We start from the raw sequence: 23,341 nt of genomic DNA, 5'->3' as shown, positions 1-23,341 counted from the left end.
AACTGATTTTATTCATTAAAATTCAAATAATATTATTGAGAACAGTAGAATAAAATTTAAAATAAAAGAATATTTCAAAGTAATAAAATATATATCTTCTATTATATTACAAAAAAGAAAGTAGTAGACAAAAAATATTAAATAAAGTAATATGATAATAAAACTTTCTATTAACAATGTAATTATACTAAATATTGGATAATATAATAAAGAAAAACATATTAAAAAAGTTATTCGATGACTATATAAGTCCCTTTAATTTAATAGAGATTTTATTCATTAAAATTCAAATGATATTATTGAGAACAACAGAATAAAATAAAAAATAAAAAAATATTTCAAGATTAATAAAATATATATCTTCTCTTATATTACAAAAAGAAAGCGATCAGATAAAAATATTAAACAAAGTAATATGCTAATAAAAATTTATATTAACAATGTAAAATTACTAAATATGGGATAATATAATAAAGAAAAATGTAGAACAAAAATGTTCTTCAATGACTATATATCGTATTGATAAATAAGATGACAATTTTAATTTACTAAAGCAATACGATCTAATATAATTTAATTAATATTGTTTAATATTGACCGCGCATCGTACTGGTACACTACTAGTTATGTTAAAAGGAGTAGTAGACAATGATATTAAGCCAAGTGATACATTAATAAAACATCATATTAAAAATATAATAATACTAAATAATAAAAACTATAATAATAAAAATAAGAGACAAAAATGTTATATGCTGACTATATAATTTGTTTTTCTTTAATTTCATATAGTTTAGTTAATGAAATATTGTATTGAGAAGTAAGATGCAAATTGAAATTCTATTAATACAACATGATGTAATATACTGAAAAGATAAATTATAATTTAAAATAATTAATATTCTGTAATATTGACCGCGCATCGCGCGGGTTATAATACTAGTATAAAATAAAATAAAAAACTTATCGAGAGAAAAAATTCTCCCCTCTAAACAAAACTCTCTTAAAGAGTATATTGTAGATGCTATTGTATTGTTGTGTGAAGAAGGGATCCTCAATTTATAGAGGTCGCAACTTTTTTTTTTCGAGAAATGAATCTGTCAAATATGGAAGAGATCTATATTTTTCTTTTAAAAAGGTAAAAATAATTATATTAAACTCTTTGCCCTTCCTTCGAGAAAAGCTAAAATCCAAATATGATAAGAAAGAGGTCTTTAAGGAAGACAAAAGACTCATCAATAAGAAACTTTAAAATATTAATAAAGCATAATCTGCAAGTCCCAAGTTTGTTTGATCTATCACGGATAAGAAGTTTTCTCCTCTGCAAATTGACTTTCAAATATCATTACACCAAGATCAAGGAGCAAGTCTTTAATTACATGACAAGCCCTTCTCCTTAAAAGTTGGCAAATTCGAAAAAGCTAAATGCAGCTGTCTATGAAGAATGAAACTACTGACCCATTTGGATTGACTTATTTTAAGTGACTTTTAAGTCAAAATAGCTTTTAAGCCATAAGTTAGGAATTATAACTTTTGGCTTGTTTTTGTCATTTAGCTTAAAAACAAGCGCTTAAAAGTACTTTTTACTCTATCCAAATACTACAAAATAGCTTAAAAGTTATTTTGGTTTAAAAGCACTTAAAATAAGTCAATCCAAACGGGCTCGACATCTCCTTTGGCAGAGTAGACTTACATAATGGCAATGAGGATTAATATAAGGCAGGGTACTTAGGACTATATTCGATAGGGTACCTAGAAGTTGGGACATTTGCACGCCCTCATACATAGGTTGTGAATTATATGGTGCTTGAAGGACTGAAATCGCACTCATAGATATCATTGAAAAAATTATATTTGCGATTTTATCATTTATAAAAATTATTTATGTTTGACTACATGTGAAATTTTTTATCTTTTCTATTTTAAAGAAATTTATTAAAATACCATTTAGTAAGATTATTAATGTGGTCCAGTTAAAATTGTCATCTCTAAAACGTAAAATTGTGAGTAATCCCCTTCAGTTTAAAATAGTCGTATTTTGGTTCTTTACTTACTAATATATTCCTTATGTTCCTCACGTAATTGAAACATCAAAGACAAAAAAGTAACACCGTCGTTCAAGTTTCTCCCCTCTAATGTTCTGTTCCTCTTGAATATCTCGAATGTAAATGAGGAGAAATCTCTGTCAAACAAAAAATAGTGGCGATTTGAAGACCGCGGGAGCTGCGGAACGGTAGACATGCAGTGGTAGTGATTTTCCCCAACAAAGATTTGTTATGTTCGTTAATTTTTACATGTGCGCCATAATAAGATTTCTATACTTCATGAATAGAAGAGAAATACCTACTCACTTCAATTTTTTATATCGCATCAAAATTAGACAAAGTGAGAAGGCATGTGCCAGCAACTAAACGAGTAAATTATGAATAATTTATGTGAAGAAAATAAAAAGAAATTTCTCTCCTTTATCTTTCTCCTTCCTTTTGCTAAATCCGACATGATGCAAAAGAATAATAAGGTAAACAATTAGGTATATAACCTATTTCTAATATTCGAATATTAAAAGTAGATTATTCCAAAAAGAGGCAAGTTCACTAGTTGAACCTATATGGGGAAAATCAAATGATCATGTTCCATAAACAGCAGCCGCAATACACACTTCTCTTCATCATCGCAAAATTTTGAAGCCATAAGGGCGAAAACATTCCTGTACAGTCAACTGTTCGGATAAACTGTTTGCCTTATTCACCATCTACGGCCGAATTAAGTTTCCGCGAAAAGCGAAACCACTACCAAATCTTCTACCTCTTGCCTGGTCTTTCTCTTGCGACATTTTATCACTGATTAATGAGATAGTGGGGTTGCTTGAGTATGGGTGTAAGAAGCAAACTATGATGATGGAAGGCTTTTGAATAGAATTTTGTTCGTGGATGATTCTCATATATCTCAGTTACCGAAAATGAAGAAACATACCAGCTAGAAACATATCAAGGTCATCAGCAAATACATCAAAAACCGCACCCTTTCCATCAGCTGTCAAAGTAAGTCCTTTGATTGATTCAACCTTGTCCTCGGGTAGAAACCTCCGCAAAACATTATATGCAAAGCTGCCATCATATTAACAAAGTAGAAAAAATCAACAGAGGAATTTTTCAACGGAACAACAGCAGGCTCTGGCCATAGACATAGCAGCTCTCTCACTGAGCTTCATGTCATGGTATGACTTGTTAATTGGAGAAAGTAAGAACACCGTTTAGGGAACATTGGCTTAAATACTCACGAAGGTGCAAAAATGGGCCTCCCACACTCAAGAAGTAGCGTAACACAGTTCTCCACAGGGGCGGAGCTACAGTAGTGGGTGCGGGTTCGGGCGAACCAGTGACTTTTTCCGGAACCCTGTATTTGTATTGAAATATTTACTAAATATTGTATACGGTCGAAATGGATTTCAGCCTTGGCATGTCCGGTACGGTTCGAAGGGTAATGTATCAAAATAAGATCCCGAAAGGGGGCACGAGCTAACCTAGAGCCCGGGGAGGCCGGTCCGTGTTGAGATCGATATCATAATCAAACTCGAACAAGAATCGAACCATGGCGCGGGTAGATCTATCGTGCTGATAATCCAAAAACCAACCTACATCGACCTGGAATCCATTCGAGGGCTCGAACCAAAATCACAAATTCGAGCCGAAATCAAGCTCGAACCAAAATCTAGAATTCTAAGCAAGATCGAGCTCGCAGACAAAAGCCGTTGTAATCCCACTAGAGGGAATCTTGGCAGAAATTATGGAAAAACCGATTTATCATGGGTCTCCCACTGAATGTTTATTTTATTATGCTTAGAGCCAAACCCCTTCACTATAAAAGGGCTTGTTTATCATTCTTGTAGGGACATCTTTTCTGAGACTTACACTATCACAAATTGTATTATTACCTCTACAAGCAAGAGTGATCTTTCTAGTTTCTTAGATTGATTCTATTTTGCTAAATCCTAAAACTCACTGTTCATAATTGATTTGCCTAGATTACGTTTTCTCCAATCTATATTCATACTTTTATTTATCCTAGCATTCTGTATTAAGTTGTACCATATATCTTCGGAACTGCGTATAGATTCAACTCTATCCATTTTTTCGGGTAAACAGTTTAGCGCTCACCGTGGGGCAGAGGATAACAGTGGTCACTTATTTCCAAAAACACCTTCAATTCAGGTTCGGCTACGAATAGCCACCGACCAAATGGCTTCACCGACCGATTACGAAGCTGGCCTTCAAGATGAAACCAACAACTTGGCACTATCCGAGATTCGAGCCGAAATACCACTAGATGTCAATTCACAAATTGCTTTGGAAGCAAACCAGCGTTCCGAACCGGAAAGAAGCATTCAGGGCGGTGCTCGATCCGTAGCCCAAGACACCCAAAACCCAGAGGAGATCGGGGCCAGCTTACGCATGATCTTCGAGATGTTGCAAGACCAGCAATTAACGATAGCTCAGCTACAGAGCCAAACTCGCGCACAAAGCAGGCCGGTTTCCAATCCACTTCGAGAGGTCACCCCCAAAACAGAGCCTGCCATAGTAAAATCTAACAAGCAGGAATCAGGGACTACTCCCGGAATTACTAAATTGCTCGAGGAGCTCACAAAACGAGTCGAAGCCAACGACAAGAGGGTGAAAACGTATAATTCCAGGGTCGATCAAATCCCGGGGGCTCCACCAATGATAAAAGGGCTTGATTCAAAAAATTCATACAAAAGCCTTTTCCATCAAGTGCGGCACCGAAGCCAATCCCCAAAAAGTTCTGTATGCCCGAAATTCCCAAATATAACGGTACGACCGATCCTAACGAACATGTCACCTCTTACACGTGTGCCATAAAAGGCAACGATTTGGAAGATGATGAGATCGAATCCGTGCTATTGAAAATGTTCGGGGAGACCCTCTCGAAAGGAGCTATGATTTGGTACCACAATTTACCACCAAATTCCATCGATTATTTTGCCATGTTAGCAGATTCGTTCGTAAAAGCGCATGCTGGTGCCATAAAGGTTGCAACGAGAAAATCAGACCTCTTCAAAGTAAAGCAAAGGCAGGGAGAAATGCTGAGGGAATTCGTATCCCGATTTCAAATGGAACGCGTGGAATTACCCACGGTCACCGACGACTGGGCCGTACAAGCTTTCACCCAAGGATTGAACGAGCTAAGTTCGACAGCATCACATCGGCTGAAGCAAAATTTGATCGAGTATCCGGCGGTAACTTGGGCAGATGTGCACAACCGATATCAATCGAAAATTAGGGTCGAGGATGATCAGTCGGGGACTCCGTACAGACCTGTTCATCAGAAAAGGACAGTTATTAATCAAAAGCAGATCGACAGAGAGCAAAGGTCAAACAGAGACCGATATCGACCGTACATCACCGATCGAGTAAATAATGGTTCAACACGCAACGCAATTCGGAACAATCAAAGAATTGATCGGGGACAAAATTCTCGGGGGCTTAAGAGTAAGAGCGGCTTCGACAAATATGCCGAGCCTATAGAAGCACCTCGATTATCAGAATATAACTTCAGCGTTGGCGCATCCGCTCTCGTGTCGGCCATCGGATGCATCGAAGAGACTAAATGGCCTCGACCAATGCAAACCAATCCTGCCTGGAGAAATCCCAATCAAACGTGCGAATATCATGGTACCCATGGCCACAGAACGGAAGATTGCAAGCAACTAAGAGAGGAAATAGCTCGCCTATTTAACAAAGGGCATCTTCGGGAGTTTCTGAGTGATAGGGCAAAGAGCCATTTTAGAAGTAGGGATTTCAGCAAGCAGAACGAGCAAGAAGAACCACAGCACGTTATCCACATGATCATTGGCGGCACCGATACCCCCCGGGGACCGATGCTTAAGCGCACTAAAACATCGATGGTGAGGGAAAAGCGATCTCGGACTCAAGATTACGCACTTATGGGGACTTTGTCCTTTGGTGATGAAGATACAGAGGGGGTCATCCAACCTCACAACGACGCACTGGTAATATCTGTACTCGTAAATAAAACTAAAATTAAGCGTGTGTTGATCGATCCAGGTAGCTCGACCAATATCATCCGATTGAAGGTAGTAAAGCAGCTCGGCCTACAGGATCGGGTCGTACCTGCAACTCTGGTCCTAAACGGGTTCAATATGGCATGCGAAACCACCAAAGGGGAGATAGCCTTACCAATAAACGTGGTCGGAACTGTCCAGGAAACAAAGTTTCACGTGATCGAAGGCGATATGAGGTCTAACGCCCTTTTCGGAAGGCCATGGATCCACAACATGAGAGTCGTGCCTTCGACCCTACACCAGGTCCTCGAATTTCCGGCGTCGGGAGATGTCAAAACGGTATACGGAGAGCAACCAGCCGCAAAAGAAATGTTCGCCGTCGACAAAGCCAAACCAATGTCCTCACTTTCGCCGATAAAAGGATCGGGCCCGGAAGGAGAACGGGACACCAAATAGCAATCACAGACAGCGACTTCAACCCAGCCAGACAACCAGAAAGTCGAAGAGGATGGAGACCAAAGGGTCCCTCAATCTTTCGTAATTCCCGATGACTCCGATGCCACAAAATCGACGATCGAGGAGCTAGAGCAAGTCATATTAATCGAGCGTCGGCCCGAACAAAAGGTATACTTGGGAACGGGGTTAAGCCCTGAACTCAGGAAGAAACTCGTTCAATTTCTTATCAATAACATCGATTGTTTCGCCCGGTCCCATTTAGATATAACAGGGATCCCGCCAAACATAACAACGCATCAGCTAAGTTTGGACCATAGGTTCAGAACGGTGAAGCAAAAAAGAAGACCCCAGTCTGATAGAAAGAACGCCTTCATAAAGGACGAGGTAACCAAACTTCTCAAAATAGGGTCTATTCGGGAGGTAAAATATCCCGAATGGTTAGCCAACGTAGTTGTAGTCCCTAAAAAGGGGGACAAACTTAGGATGTGCGTGGACTATAAGGATTTGAACAAAGCATGCCCCAAAGATTCTTTTCTGTTGCCCAACATCGATCGCATGATCGATGCCACGGCCGGCCACGAGATCCTCACTTTTCTCGATGCCTATTCCGGGTATAATCAAATACAGATGAACCCGGAGGACCAGGAAAAAACCTCATTTGTCACCAAATATGGAACGTATTGTTATAATGTGATGCCCTTTGGGCTAAAAAACGCAGGGGCCACTTACCAACGCCTAGTGAATAAAATGTTTGAAGAACAAATAGAAAAATCAATGGAGGTTTATATTGATGACATGTTAGTCAAATCCCTGCGCGCAGAGGACCATTTAATTCATTTGCAGGAAACGTTCGAGATTCTGAGGAAATACAAAATGAAGCTCAACCCCGAAAAATGTGCCTTCGGGGTCGGTTCGGGCAAGTTCCTCGGCTTCATGGTATCACATCGGGGAATAGAGATTAACCCCGATAAAATCAAGGTTGTTGAAGACATCACCGTCGTAGACAGCGTGAAGGTCGTGCAAAGACTAACGGGTCGGATCGCCGCCCTAAGCTGATTCATATCGAGATCATCCGATCGAAGTCATAAATTTTTTTCTCTACTCAAAAAGAAGAACGACTTTTCTTGGACCCCAGAGTGCCAACAAGCATTAGAAGGACTAAAACAATATCTATCAAGCGCACCACTGCTTCACACTCCAAAAACCGATGAGAAACTTTGTTTGTACTTGGCAGTATCGGAAGTCGCCGTAAGCGGTGTCCTAGTTCGAGAAGAGTAAGGTACGCAATTCCCAGTTTATTATACAAGTCGAACCTTAGGAGAGGCGGAAACTAGATATCCGCTCCTAGAAAGGTTGGCGCTTGCACTGATAAGCGCCTCAAGGAAGTTAAGGCCATACTTTCAATGCCATCCCATATGCATATTGTCTACTTACCCGCTTCGTAATATTTTGCACAAACCCGAGTTATCAGGCCGACTGGCCAAATGGGCCGTCGAACTCAGTGGGTACAATATCGAATATCGACCCCGCACGGCCATCAAGTCTCAAGTCCTAGCAGACTTCGTGGCCGATTTCACACCAGCCCTCGTACCCGAAGCCGAAAAAGAACTGTTGAAATCAGGTACATCATCGGGGGTATGGATCATTTTTACGGATGGGGCTTCAAACGTAAAGGGATCCGGGCTGGGTATAGTTTTGAAACCACCCACGGGTGGTATTATTAGACAATATATTAAAACTATCAGGTTGACTAACAACGATGCTGAGTACGAAGCCATGATTGCAGGTCTCGAGCTAGCTAGAAATTTGGGAGCAGAAATCATTGAAGCCAACTGCGATTCCTTGCTGGTGGTAAGTCAAGTAAACAAAACTTTCGAAGTTCGAGAAGGTAGAATGCAGAGGTATTTAGATAAACTGCTTATCACTTTGCGCCATTTTAAACAATGGACTTTACGGCATGTGCCACGGGAACATAATAATGAGGCCGACGCACTGGCGAATTTGGGGTCATCGGTCGAGGTAGATGATACGGGCTCAGGGAATGTAGTTCAACTTTCGAGATCGGTAATCGAAGGACACACCGAAATAAATTCTACAAGCTTAACCTGGAATTGGAGAAACAAGTATATCGAATGTTTGAAAAACAGAAAACTCCCATTGGACCCTAAAAATTCCAGAACCCTACGGACCAAGGCTGCTCGATTCACTCTGGCTTCAGATGGAACACTGTACCGAAGAACGTTCGACGGACCATTGGCGGTATGCTTGGGTACGGGGGATGTCGATTATGTCCTACGGGAAGTGCATGAGGGTACTTGCGGGAATCACTTTGGAGCCGACACATTAGTCCAAAAAATAATCAGAGGAGGGTATTATTGGATCGATATGGGCAAAGATACGAAGGAATTTGTTCGTAAATGTGATAAATGTCAAAGGTTCGCACCGATGATCCACCAGCCCGGAGAACAACTCCACTCGATCCTATCCTCGTGGCCTTTCATGAAATGGGGAATGGATATCGTCGGCCCTCTGCCATCGACCCCAGGTAAAGCCAAATTCATTTTGTTTATGACTGACTATTTTTCTAAATGGGTTGAAGCGCAGGCGTTCGAGAAAATAAGATAGAAAGAAGTTATAGACTTTATTTGGGATCATATCATATGCCAGTCCGGGATACCCGCCGAAATAGTATGTGACAATGGAAAACAATTCATTGGCGGCAAAGTAACAAGATTCCTCGAAGACCACAAGATAAGAAGGATACTGTCGACGCCGTACCACCCCAGTGGGAACGGGCAGGCCGAATCAATGAATAAAACTGTCATTCAAAACTTAAAGAAGAAGTTGAACGATGCTAAAGGGAGATGGAGAGAAATCCTACCCGAAGTCCTTTGGGCATATCGGACAACATCAAAATCCAGTACGGGGGCGACCCCGTTCTCCTTAGTATATGGATCCGAAGCATTGATACCAGTCGAGGTTGGTGAACCCAGTGCTAGATTTCGATTCTCGATGGAAGAATCAACGAGGCTATGAACACAAGCCTCGAACTATCGGACGAAAGGCGAGAAACTGCCCTCGTCCGAATGGCCGCCCAAAAGCAGCGAATCAAAAGGTATTATAATCGAAGAACTAAGCTCCGCCATTTCAAGCCTGGGGACTTAGTGTTGAGAAATATTACCATCAATGCCGGGAATCCGAATGAAGGGAAGCTAGGACCGAATTGGGAAGGACCATATCATGTACTCGAGGACATCGAAAAGGGATCGTACAGGATCGGCGTTATAAACGGCAAACAGTTATCAAGCAACTGGAATGTATCACATCTAAAACGGTACTACTGTTAAGGTACAACCTTTCCATATTCGTTTATATCTCGAAACTGACCCCTGCAGAAGTCCGAACAAGGGACGAATCTCTCATCAGAAAGCACGCGTTGCACTCTTTTTTCCTTAGACCGATTTTTATCCCAAATGGGTTTTTCGGCAAGGTTTTTAATGAGGCAACCACTGGTCATGCAGCATTTATAATAATATTCGAGGCCCCGTAAGAGAGTTACTTCACAGCAACAGGGTCCCGATAGGAAAACTGTAAAGAGCCAAATGGTCGAAGCGAGCCATGCTCATATAAGTTGGTCTGAACCCAGGCGTGTAATAACATGCGAAGAATTAAGATATAATGCGACCATTAAGCCTACGGGCTATTTTTTAATTCGAGTTCGAGCAAACATTCACCCGGCCATTAAGCCTACGGGCTACATTAATTCAGGTTCGAATCATTCACTCGATCAAGCCTACGGGCTATTTTCTCATTTCGAGTTCGAGCAAAAACTCACTCGACCAAATAAGCCTACGGGCTGCATTAATTCGAGTTCGAATCATTCACTCGATCAAGCCTACGGGCTATTTCTCATTTCGAGTTCGAGCAAACACTCACTCGACCAAATAGCCTACGGGCTGCATTAATTCGAGTTCGAATCATTCACTCGACCAAATAAGCCTACGGGCTGCATTAATTCGAGTTCGAATCATTCACTCGATCAAGCCTACGGGCTATTTCTCATTTCGAGTTCGAGCAAACACTCACTCGACCAAATAGCCTACGGGCTGCATTAATTCGAGTTCGAATCATTCACTCAATCAAGCCTACAGGCTATTTCTCATTTCAAGTTCGAGCAAAAACTCACTCGACCAAATAAGCCTACGGGCTATTTCTCATTTCGAGTTCGAGCAAAAACTCACTCGACCAAATAAGCCTATGGGCTATTTCTCATTTCGAGTTCGAGCAAAAACTCACTCGACCAAATAAGCCTATGGGCTATTTCTCATTTCGAGTTCGAGCAAACACTCACTTGACCAAATAGCCTACGGGCTGCATTAATTCGAGTTTGAATCATTCACTCGATCAAGCCTACGGGCTATTTCTCATTTCGAGTTCGAGCAAAAACTCACTCGACCAAATAAGCCTACGGGCTATTTCTCATTTCGAGTTCGAGCAAACACTCTCTCGACCAAATAGCCTACGGGCTGCATTAATTCGAGTTCGAATCATTCAAGCCTACGAGCTATTTCTCATTTCGAGTTCGAGAAAACACTCACTCGACCAAATAGCCTACGGGCTGCATTAATTCGAGTTCGAATCACTCACTCAACCAAGCCTACGGGCTACATTAATTCGAGCACAAGCAAACACTCGCTCGACCGTCACGCCCACGGGCTATATTCTCTTCAAAATCGAATCGTTGACAATTAATAAGTCTAAAGGGTTACATTGCCCCAAGTTTGAATAAACGCTCGCTCGGTTGCAGAGACTACGAGGTTCAAGTTTGATTAAGTGGTTTAATACATTATTGAAATATTCATAAGGCAAATCACAGCAACCCAGGAAACAGAAGCAAAAGCAAGTCGGCGAAAGAAGAGATATGCCTATACACAAAATTTATCTACATGGGTGGCTACAGGAGCAAAAGCGAAAGAAGAGATATGCCTATCTACAAAATTTAAACAGGAGCGGTCTCTTCTTTATCAGGTTCCCCCCCGTTCTCGGATCCGCTTTTGCTCCCATCGTCGTCGTCATCATCATCGAAAACCAGAGCCTCAGCATCAGCTTCGAGTTCTTTTTCCCTTTTTATCTCTTCCGTGAGATCGAAGTCGTGAGCATGAATCTCCTCGAGGGTTTCTCTCCTGGATCGGTACTTAGCAAGTTCGGCGACCCAATGCGCCCGACCATCGGCGGATTCGGCTGCCTCTCTTGCCTGAACTTGGGCAGCTTCAGCATCAGCCCGATAGACGGCCACGAGCGCATCCGCATAAGTCTTTGCCGTTTCAGCATCGGATTCGGCCTTGGCGAGTACTGAGGCCAACCGAGCCTCGAGCTCCTCAATTCTCTTTGCTTGAACCAGGCCTTTTTCCTTCATTTTCTGAAGTTGGGTTTCAGACGACGATAACTGGGCTCGAGCAGTCTCTTTTTCTGCAGCAAAGCGGTCCATACCTTCTTTCCACCACAAGGATTCCATCCTTATCACATCGACCTCCTCACGCAGCCTCCCTATCATCTCGATTTTTTGCTGCAGCTGTGAGACCGAAATGTTAGCTATCGTTCCGGTATCGAACCCATAGGTTTTCAAAAGCATCATTACTTGCTCAGACAAACCATTCTGGTCTCGATAAGGCTTGTCCAGCTCGGTCCGGAGATCTTTTATTTCCTCCTCTCTCTACCCTAAGGAAAGTTTAAGAGAGTTCCTCTCGTCGGTAGCGCGTTTCAGGTCGGCCGCATATCGATGCAGCTCATTCTGGGAACGAGAACATTGTTCTCGATGGACTACCGTAGCCTACGAAGAAACAAGAAGCAAAGTTAACGAAAGACGAACATAAAGGCAATACCAACAAAAAGATTTTTAAAAGACTCACCTGGTTCAAAGCCTACCGCAAACCGTGAAAAAGATCTGATTCATCACCGGCAACGTCCTCGATACCAGTAAACAGGTCACGAAACGGATCCTCTTCATCGTGAGGCCTACCTAGATCGAGGGCCCCCAGAGTTTGAGCTTCCCGAATCACCCCTGCAGAAAAAGCGGGAAAGGTAGGCGAGTCCTCGATCGCTGCTGCCCCAAGTGACTCGCTCGGAGCATTCCCCTCGGCTCGGAGGGGTTCGAAGGGCTCTTCGATTGTAACCCCTGCCGGTTGATTCCGATGAGAAGCGTCTTCGACATCCGATAGTTCGGTGACTCTACCAGAACCTCTCTCCGGTATATTTTCGGTTCGAGACGGAGCCCCATAGGGCATCATCGATCCAGCCGGCATTGAAGCATCGGTGGCTCTCTTCGTCCGGACCGCCAGCGTGGGCTCATTATCCTTTTCTTCTTCTTCTTCTTCTTCTTCTTCTTTTTCATCCCTTAGGCGCAAAACGGATTCTACAGTCAAAGGAATAACATTCTTGTTTGGCTTACGAGCCGTCCTCTTCTTCGGTTTTGGAAATTCGGGCAACGAAGCTCTCTTCCTTTTATTTTCCTTCACCGACTTTGGAACGAAGGTCGAGACATCCTCCTCATTAGACAGAGGTCTCAAGACCGCGTCCTTACCCAAACCTACATATGGGAAACCTTATAAAAAAATATATCGAGAAATGCCTCGCCAGAGTCCGAGAAATGAGCTTACCGTGATTTTTGGCCTCCCATCGACCCTTAGACAAATCACGCCATGAGCGTTCGGCGTATGTGGAAGTCGAAACAAGAGCCCGTACCCAATTCTTGAGGTCGGGAACCGCTCCGGGCATCCAGGGAACCGCTACATCACGAAAAGAGGGGTGTCGATAAGAGAACAAATGAAAGAACAAAATAGAAGCAACAGCAAAATCACACTTACGTTTCAAATTCCACTCCTCGGGAAAGGGCATCTTTTCAGTCGGGATCAGGTCCGAAGTCCTTACTCGAACGAACCTGCTCATCCAACCCCGGTCCCTGTCCTCGTCAATACTCGAGAACAAAGCCTTGGTAGCCCGACGCTGGAGTTTTATTAACCCTCCCCGAAAAAGTCGGGGACGGTACAGCCGGATAAGATGATCGAGGGTGAACGACATCCCCTCGATTTTGCTCACGAAATATCGGATCAGAATAACGATTCACCACAAAGAAGGATGGACCTGGCCTAAGGTTACCTGATACTGTCGACAGAAGTCGATAACGACGGAATCGAGGGGACCCAAAGTGAAAAGGTAAGTATATACATTCAAAACCCCTTTCACGTGAGAAGTGATGTCTTCGTCAGGGGTAGGTATTATCACTTCTTTTTTTCCCCAATTGCAGTCCTTCTTTAACAGATCGAGGTGCTTCTCAGTAATCGAACACATGTACCTCGATACCGGCTCACACCGGCCAGGGACCGATGAACCTTTATCAACTTTAAAATCTGAAGTAAGGACGCACGCCCCAGGGACATACTCCTCTGGCCGTGGTTCCGCCGGTGTCTTATCGGCGACACACTGTGAAGATGAAGCTTTCTCTTTCTGAGGAACGGTTTGCGATGTTTTTGCCATTTTTGAATTCAAAAATAAGGAGTAGAAAAAAATGATAGAGATTTGGTAGAATTGAGGGGTCCTTTCGGAAAGAAATCACAGCTTTTGTTTTTTGGTAAGCTGGAGAGTATAAATAAGAAATTGAGAAATTTTAGAAGATACAAGATGTAAAAATGGTAAAAGATAAAGGTGAGAGTTATTTATAGGTTCAAAGCGACGGCGGTTCATTATCAGCAGTGGTCGACCACTGCCTGACATGCATTAAATGCCTTGAAAGACTAAACCGACAGGACAACTATCATGTGCGTCATGGTCGAACCTGATGGAATCGACAAGATATAATCCGATCGAGATGTTGAAAATCATATCGTTTCTCGCCATATTTCTTTCTGAGAAACGAAGGGACTATCTGTATACAGTCAAAATGGATTTCAGCCTTGGCATGTCCGGTACGGTTCGAAGGGTGGTGTATCGAAGTAAGATCCCGAAAGGGGGCACGAACTAACCTAGAGCCCGGGGAGGCCGGTCCGTGTTGAGATCGATATCATAGTCAAACTCGAACAAGAATCGAACCATGGCGCGGGTAGATCTATCGTGCTGATAATCCAAAAACCAACCTACATCGACCTGGAATCCATTCGAGGGCCAAGATCACAAGTTCGAGCCGAAATCAAGCTCGAACCAAAATCTAAGATTCTAAGCAAGATCGAGTTGTAATCCCACTATAGGGAATCTTGGCAGAAATTATGGAAAAGCTAATTTATCATGGGTCTCCCACTGAATGTTTATTTTATTATGCTTGGAGCCAAACCCTTTCACTATAAAAGGGCTTGTTTATCATTCTTGTAGGGACATCTTTTCTGAGACTTACACGTTCACAAATTGTATTATTACCTCTACAAGCAAGAGTGATCTTTCTAGTTTCTTAGATTGATTCTATTTTGCTAAATCCTAAAATTCACTGTTCATAATTGATTTGCCTAGATTACGTTTTCTCCAATCTATATTCATACTTTTATTTATCCTAGCATTCTGTATTAAGTTGTACCATATATCTTCGGAACTACGTATAAATTCAACTCTATCCATTTTTTCGGGTAAACAAATATATACTGTCCGAACCAAGTAACAAAAGGGGTCTTGATTCAACGGTAAAGGTTGTGGGTTCGCTGGAAAAGATAGGGGTTCGATTCCCGCTGAAAACAGTGTTTTATTTTAAAATTTAGAACCTACACACTTAAATCCCTAGCTCCGCCTCTGGTTCTCCATGGAAGAAAGAAACGACTAGTCTTGATCTCAGAGTAACCCTAGAAAGCAAGAGACCAGTCTAGTCAACCATAAGGCCCTTTGGTTCCAACACCAAACAAGTAATGAAGAGAAATACTTACAGCTGCCTTGGCAAGCAATTCCACTGGTGATAGTTCAGAGGCAGCCTTGAAAGCAGGTATTACACTACATATTTCTTTTCTATTATATATTATATATATTTATTTTTTTATTATATAGAAAAGCCCTAATGGTCGACCAAGGATAAAGTGGTAATTTCACATAGCTGGTCTTAAATTGAATTTTTATTGCTCTGATGAAATACGTGTCCTTCCTCACATTTTTCCTTCTAGAATCCTCTTTCACTATTTCTTTGTTAATCATCTACCATTTGCTATGAGTTCAAGCCGTAATTGTCTGTCATTAGTAGTAGACCTCTCTCACTAACCTTTTCTTATACTTCAAATCTTCTTTAAGGATTTTTACTTTTTATTATCTCTAATCAGACTTTAAACACAACTCTGTGTTTCACAATTTGGGATAAACTTGTCTACTGCTTTTTGCTGAATGAACTCTTGAAGCATCAATCATCTACTAGGATGGAGTATTCTTGGAGCTTTCCAACTGCTGAATGAAAATATTGAGGTATACCCTTTCAATTATTATTTTGAAGGGTTTATATGTTATTTTTTTCTTTTTTTATTTATGATAATTAGTCAGTGGAAGGAAGATTCTCTGCTAATTTTGAGGTATAATCCCTTTGAAAAGTTGAATTTTTTAAGGTTTAAAACAGGGGAAATTTACTAATCGCTGATTTAAAATTTTGATGTATAACCTCCTTTTATATTTTTGTTTGCATTGTCGGACTACATTCCACATTGATTCCTCATCTATGCTCTTATAGTCCTGTTCTTTCGCTCCCTGATTTTTGTGTGTTTTCATTGTTTCTCTTTTGATTCTTCTTCCAACCTCCTCTTGAATGAGGTTCAAGGTTGATCCCATGATTAGAAATGGTAGCTTTTGTACTTTTGATTCCTTTATTTTAATATTTTAACTATTAAAATATTTTTAGGAATCCCATAATGTGCGAAGTGGGTTGTCAATGCATAGTCAGTGCAGTGTATGGGATTTTAGGATCATAAAGGTAATAATCAGTGGTTAGTTTTTGATGAATCATTTTTATAGTTTAACTAGAAAAATTTGAGGAGACTGTGTGGAGGTTGTTTATCTTTACGCCATTTGCTTGCTTCAGTGGCTGCCATGTGAATAGCAAGAATAAGTCATTATGGATCAGTTATCTTACCTATCATGATTGTTGTTAAATTAAGAACTCTATACTGCATTTCAATTTGAGTACTTATTTTCAATTCACACCTCAGAATATTCATTCTTACCAAACAAAAATCATGGATTCAGCGGTACGGTGTCTACCTATTTGAACTTGCAGGATGTGCATTTCAACTATAATTTAGCTTATCAGCGGACATAACCAATGCTCACATAAGATATTAAAAAGTAGAATAAATAGTTTTATGCCTTGTTCTCTCTTTTCTTTTTATTGACATTTGTCTATGACAATATACTCAAGTCCTACTGGTTATAATTGAACAATCAGTTATGCAAAAGAATAACATGTTGCTACATTGGGTACTACAACAAGTTGTAATTCAAGTTCATGATTTTCGTTAAAAATACAGAATAATAACTTATGGAGTTAAGATTGTTATTCTTTTAATATAGCAAAAAGATCTAGGAAGAGATAATGTCGCGAATGATTACAATAGCACTTTGGTTTATATTGGATTGACTATTTACTTGTTATTTCTTTTTTAATTGATGTTCAAGTTGTAACTACATGTCTAATGATTTGCTATTCTCGATTACAGGAACCACATATGGCGGAGAAGAACACAATCAGCTCAAAATTTTCAAACATTTAGAGAAAAGGTAATTTCCTATTGCGCTCAACTGTTGAATACGAACTAAATACGAAGTCCATATGACTTAGAGTCAACTCATTAATTGGTCTCCCTGTTCTTTTTTTTTTTTTTGGGCTAAAAACATCCACTTGCTATTTCAGTGATTGAGTTTAGAATAATGTATGAATACTTCTTTCTCATCCATTTGAAATCATTAAAAGTAAACTAAAAGTTGGCATGTGTACTGCTATAACTTGAACTTAGTGGGATCACCTTCCGTGAGTAAAATACTTATCTAGCTCATCTTATGAATACCACTTCTCTCTTGATAGTTTTCCTTATATCATCTCAATTATTGAAGTTATCATCCTCTGAAATCTTCTCTACCTTACCTTATAAGTACAACATCTCTCTTTTGATAGTTCTCCTTCTCGATTACTGAAGTTATAATCTTTTCAAGTTGTATTTTGAGTCCTCTAGACATATTTTGTTGTTACTTACATTTACTTTTTTTCTGACACGCATAACATCTGGAATATTTGTAAATGCCTTTCCTTCTTTTACTTTTAGATTTATCATTATTTTTCTGTATATTCAGAGCTTATATTTTTGCTGTTTGTGGATTAGTGTACCATTTTGTCTTATTTGTTTCCTATGTTCTGTAGCCACATGTGCAGGTATAACTTATCTTTTTTCCTCCCTCCCTCCCTTTTTCCCTCCCTAGAAATACTAGCGCACATCCATAGTATTGTTCAGTTCTTCTGATGGGGTTTTATGTCTATATTTTGTGCCAGTTTTATGTCTTACGGAATAAGATCATATATACTTCTAAAAGTATTTACTTTCGATATCCTTGACACATAAAATTAATTAATGTAATGTATGATAGATACAAATGTTTATGTTCTACACTTCTGCTTGCTTATGAAATTATTTTTTAGCTTTGGTTAATAATCAGTCCATGTACAAGGTTTCGAGAAATTATAAGGAATACATCAATGCCATCTTGGAAGTGGTGTTGAGGTTGATCCACGAGCACATTCAGATGATATCCTAAAACTTATGATCGACCAAATCAAGATTTTTGACCAGCTTTTTTAAAGAAGCTTATACGACAATTCAGGACTTGTGTTCATGTAATCGAAACTAAGTGACTCAGCCTATAGGCTACGTGAAAGGTCAAGCTCCTAAGGTTTGGAGGAAAAGAATAGTAATGAAAGTCAGTAGGTTAGGTATTAGACATCATTCACCAATGTGCACCAACTGTTTCGACTTTGCAACTTAATAATTAAATGAGGATTCATTTATTTTGTTAAAAAACTAATGATGATAGCTAAGATGCAAGTTTTGTCGTGGTATTTGCGATGGATACTACTCTGCAGAATTTGAGAATAATGAACCTTGAATATTCCATATTTGGGTAATGAATATTGGGATTAGTCCTTTCATATTGGGTAATGAAATATTGGTTACTTCCTACGGCTTCTTTGACCATTCCAGTTGGATTCTAAATGAATTCTCCAAAGCATCATTAGAGAATGATAGCCGGTTTAAATCTACAATGTTGGGCCTGTGCCTTGCACGGGCAATTCTCATCTAGTATTTGCAAATAAATGAAATGATAAAGCGATGGTACATTAAAATCCATAAAGAGCACAAATGAAAAACTTACCTGTCAGAAATTTCAGCAACTGCTTCTGCTGCTTCTTTCCCAGCCGCTTTAGCAACATCAGCTGGCTGTGGAGCAGATAGATGCTCCAACTTCACACCAGATTCTCTTTCAATCCTAGAAATGTTGGACTACTTAGGATCATAAATCATTACAGCAACACCAGTATTTCCTGAATGGCATAACAAACAAATATAAGTAAGAATGTTCCTGAAGTTCAATGATCTAATGAAAGCAATTCCAACATCAGCAGTCACCTGCCCGTCCTGTCCTTCCAGATCGATGAATATACGCTTCGACATCGCGTGGAAGCTCACACTGATCATACATGTTAAATTCAGCATTCAAATACAAATAAAGTCTGAGCAACAAAGTCGAATATGAATTTAGTCATATCAAACCTGAATAATTAATTGAACGTCGTAAATATCCAATCCACGGGCTGCTACATTTGTGGCCACTAATGTCAGGAATTTTCCTGATCGGAATCCAGAAAGTGTAACCTGGAACAGCATACAACAATCAGGGAAAGAGTTTTTAGTTGACAATTGAAGGGATGTACCCCATACCATAAATATAAAATTTGTTGAAGGAGTCGAGGAAAGTGACTAACAGTCAACTTATGCAAAGTCCTGTTTGGTTTTTATATTTCCTATACATCAACAACAGAAGGTGATTTCTGGAGAAACTCTCATCCTCTTCAAGTGCAAAGTCATCAAAAGGAGAGCGAGAAGAATGGCGAAAGAGAGCACATGTTGTATCTCTCCATGCAAAGCACGTGCTCCCGCCAATAAGCCGGCTAGCTCCGAAGCATAACCCCTTGTGACGCTGACACAGACTATATTGTTGGATTTCTTGTTATATTAATAGTATTTTCTTTTGCTCTATTATGAACCTTATTTGATGTCATCGAATCTCTTTCATTGTTATCCCCAGTCACTTGCGTGTAACACGACTCCACAAAGCACAAATACAAGGCATTGGATGTGATTATCTTTTTTACTCCATATGATACGGCAACCTCATGCACAATAGACAAGTAGGATATTTAAGTCAAATTAATATGACAAGAATAAAAAAAGGATTGAAACGGGAGATTAAGAACCAAGAAATGAAATTTAGACGACAGACAAACACTTGTAAGTAAATTACAAGACCTGCATTCATGGTTTCACAAAAAGTGGAGAAGTGGCAGCACTGAAGCTGAACACCCTTTATGGGTAGACATAAGGTTGCTTAAGAACCTGGTGTTAGGCCAACAACACTTCCATCACCATCCCTACCATTCAAATTAGGCTCAAGAAATCAACAGTAAGCTAATTCTGGTATCGTTAGCCTTCCTAGAATTAAAGCAGTCACTATGGATAATTCTGGTATCATTAGACTTCCATACACAAGTCCCTTTTTTGCTTTCTGGTGATTATGGCTGTAAGCCAGACCATATTAGATTGCTAAATCCATGTGGTCATTTAGATGTCATAAATTCAGTTCTTCTTCCACAGCTGAATAGGACTTCACCATTAGCAAACATATACTTGGGTATGATTGGTATAATTGAAGGAATCCTGGCATCTGCCATGGTAAATAATTTAATCCAAGATTCTTTTACGCCGTAGTCCTTCATTACCCATAAATCAAAAAAAGTAGTTTCATTGCAGTAAACACAAATTATAGAGAGCATTCCTCCCAAAACTGCTAAGCCATGGTTGATCATGTCAGACGTCAATCACATTCTGCTTAAAATGTGGCTCATGTTGGTTCTTCAACACACTCACTCAGAGATATGCTAGCATCTGACTTAATGTTCAGAAAGATTGAACACTTTGGTCATCCATATACATGAATTTCCCATGCACCATACTCCAAACAAAGAGATACAGCTGAATTAAAATATGCGATTTGGTCCATAATCAGACTGACAGACTTGTAATAGATGCAATTGATTAGCTAATTTCAAAGATTATTGGACCATCAATTACCAATTATCTACGCCTCAAGTTTTCGAGGACTACCCCTTAAAAATCTCCCTTTTCTTGATGGATAAAATTGAAGTGTGAAAATGGTTCCAACATTTTGGAGTTGGAACTGTATTTTTCCAATCCGAACTCAAGATTGTTTTTCTGTTTTATATCCTAGTTCTTTTACAAGGTGTAGATTAGTTCTCACAATGTAAACCAATAAAAATCACATTTCAAGACAAAGAATACCTTTTGTTTTCTTTTTGGGGCATGAAAGACTTAGAAGTTAAAGCCGGCTGTAAGATCCTTAGCCAATTCGGTCTGGTGCCAAAAACGTTTTCTGATCTGGTGATACCTGGTGTTGACTGTAAAACCAGAGAAGCAATATCAATGCAGAGGTCATCAAACCTCAACGGGATGGACCATAAGTGGGGGATAGCCAAAGTGCGACTGTTAATGTCTTCGGATGGAATACCATGCTATGAGCACATATTGTTGAAAAACCAGTAAGTATTTTCACATATTAATAAAATTCTCTCTCCATCATTCCAGAGAAGGGCTCATATTAACTCTCCTTCCCATCTCATCACTCAAACTGGTTAATACAGACTTTATTTCTGTCATCAAAACTTGAGGAGATCCTCTTACAGAAAATTCGTGGACAACTCCATCAACTTCAATCATGCTGCATCCAGGAACTGTCTTCTCAATCCCTTTCTCCTTCATAAGGGCTCTAATCTCCTTAACATGGTCAAACCTACCAGCTTTGGCATATATATCGCAAAGATTAACATAAAAAGCATGGTTCAGAGGCTCCAAAGCAATCAAATACCGAGAAACCTTTTCTCCTAACTGAAAATTTCGGTGCATTTGGCACCCACCAAGTAGTGCACCCCAAACGAAAACATCTGGCTCCATTGGCATACTTCTGATTAGCCCTTCTGCCTCATCAAAGAGACCAGCTCGACCAAGAATGTCAACCATGCAAGCATAGTGTTGAACTTGTGTCTCTATGTGATAAGCACGCCTCATCACATCAAAACACCTTCGGCCTATCTCTATAAGGCCAGAATGTGCACAAGCAGACAACAAAGCAGTAAAAGTCACAGCATTAGGCCTCACTCCAGCCGCTTCCATGTCCAAGAACAGCTCAAATGCTTCTCTACCATTCCCATTAAGTGCAAAAGCAGAAACCATAGCTGTCCATGCCAAAACATCCTTATTTTTCATTGCCTTAAAAACATCAAGTGCTCGAGAAACACTCCCACATTTGCCATACATGTCTACTAATGCGGTGGAAATTACCATATCACACTCCACTCCACTCCTGTTCAAGTAATCATGCACCCACTTACCTTGATCAACTGCTCCAAGAGAAGCACAAGCTGAGATTACACTAGCAATTGTCATTTTATCTGGACTAACCATATCATCACCTGAAATTTGCATTTCATAGAAGAATTCTAAAGCTTCTTTTGGCCTACCTCCTTGTACAAACCCTGTGATAATTGAATTCCAAGTAATAATATTCCTCTTCTTCATTCTCCTAAACAACTCTAAGGCCATATCCAACTCTCCGTTTCTCAGACACCCAATTACCATAGAATTCCACGAAACAATATCCCGATTTGACATTTCATCAAATACCTTCCTTGCAATCCCCACTGACCCGCATTGTGAATACAAACTTATCAAAGAATTCTGCACAAAAACATCACTATGAAACCCAAACTTAACAACATGGGCATGAACACTTGTTCCTACAAATTCATTAACTCTGTTGACGCAATGTTTTAACACGAAGGGTAATGTAATACAGTCAGGTGTAATACCATCATTCAGCATTCGTTTGTACAAAATTAAGGGCTGAAATGAAGTGGGGTCATGGATTCTTGAAGCGTAAACTCTGATCATGGAGTTGTAAATGAAGAGAGTTTTGCGAGGGACGAATCTGAATATGGTGTTGGCATAGGTGAGAGACCCTGATTGAGAAACTGTGCAGAAGAAAATAAGGCGAGAGATTAGGAAGCAACGGTCGGTTGTAAAGAGGTGAGGGGATGTTGTGATGTGGGCATGTATCTGCTTCAGCTCTCTCATGCTCTTGCAATTCTCAAGCAGGCATGTCAGTTTATTCTTCAAATTTAACCGTTGGAGCTCCATCATTGGTTTCGTAGCTCCAACGTTTGACAATCTCAATATCTTGTTCAGAGTTTAAAATAGAAGGCAATAAGAAGATTGGGAACAGTTCATTTTAAGCCAACACACTGTTGGGCTTTTCTGACGTTAATCTGCTTCTGTTGAAATATTCTTTGTTGCTGGAGTATGTTTTATAAGTAGGCTTCGACATTGCAGCTTCACGATTTAGAATTTCAATGGGAGAATAATAAATAGATTTGAGAATTGTACTTGTTTCATTTCTGCCCACGGTGGGTTGCTTACTGTGTTTCACTTCTGCTTTCATTAGAACGTCACTTACTCGGTTACAAAATGACGACTAGTCTTTCAAATTAAAGACTAGTAG

General features: G+C 40.0%; 1 protein-coding gene and 1 long non-coding RNA gene across 3 annotated transcripts; one reads left to right on the top strand and one right to left on the bottom strand.

Moving 5' to 3' along the window:
* Positions 1 to 2,971: 2,971 nt before the first annotated feature.
* Positions 2,972 to 23,282, bottom strand: LOC104118869 (pentatricopeptide repeat-containing protein At5g66520-like). 2 transcript variants are annotated; one of them, XM_070197152.1, is made up of 5 exons: positions 21,070 to 23,282; positions 19,264 to 19,365; positions 19,120 to 19,180; positions 18,866 to 19,034; positions 2,972 to 3,107 (listed from the first exon to the last, which is right to left on the bottom strand). In XM_070197152.1, exon 1 carries the CDS (start codon positions 22,981 to 22,983, stop codon positions 21,364 to 21,366), a length of 1,620 nt encoding a protein of 539 aa, XP_070053253.1. In that variant the 5' UTR covers positions 22,984 to 23,282; the 3' UTR covers positions 2,972 to 3,107; positions 18,866 to 19,034; positions 19,120 to 19,180; positions 19,264 to 19,365; positions 21,070 to 21,363. The 2 variants fall into 2 exon arrangements, with proteins under 2 accessions (XP_070053253.1, XP_070053254.1); XM_070197153.1 differs by lacking the exon at positions 2,972 to 3,107 and adding an exon at positions 3,114 to 15,460.
* On the top strand, positions 15,500 to 18,513 carry LOC104118871 (uncharacterized). Its single transcript, XR_011414786.1, has 3 exons — positions 15,500 to 15,546; positions 15,752 to 15,919; positions 17,161 to 18,513. It is a non-coding gene; the product is annotated as an uncharacterized lncRNA (long non-coding RNA).
* Positions 23,283 to 23,341: the final 59 nt, after the last annotated feature.

Source organism: Nicotiana tomentosiformis, chromosome 3 (genome assembly GCF_000390325.3).
Source record: "Nicotiana tomentosiformis chromosome 3, ASM39032v3, whole genome shotgun sequence".
Taxonomy (NCBI): Eukaryota; Viridiplantae; Streptophyta; class Magnoliopsida; order Solanales; family Solanaceae; genus Nicotiana; species Nicotiana tomentosiformis.
The sequence above is the reverse complement of the archived record's forward strand: the minus strand, read 5'-3'. Positions and strand labels throughout refer to the sequence as shown.

What these genes read in the sequence shown, in the direction of transcription:
- LOC104118869 (XM_070197152.1), bottom strand. Translation starts at nt 22,983, where the DNA reads ATGATGGAGCTCCAACGGTTAAATTTGAAGAATAAACTGACATGCCTG.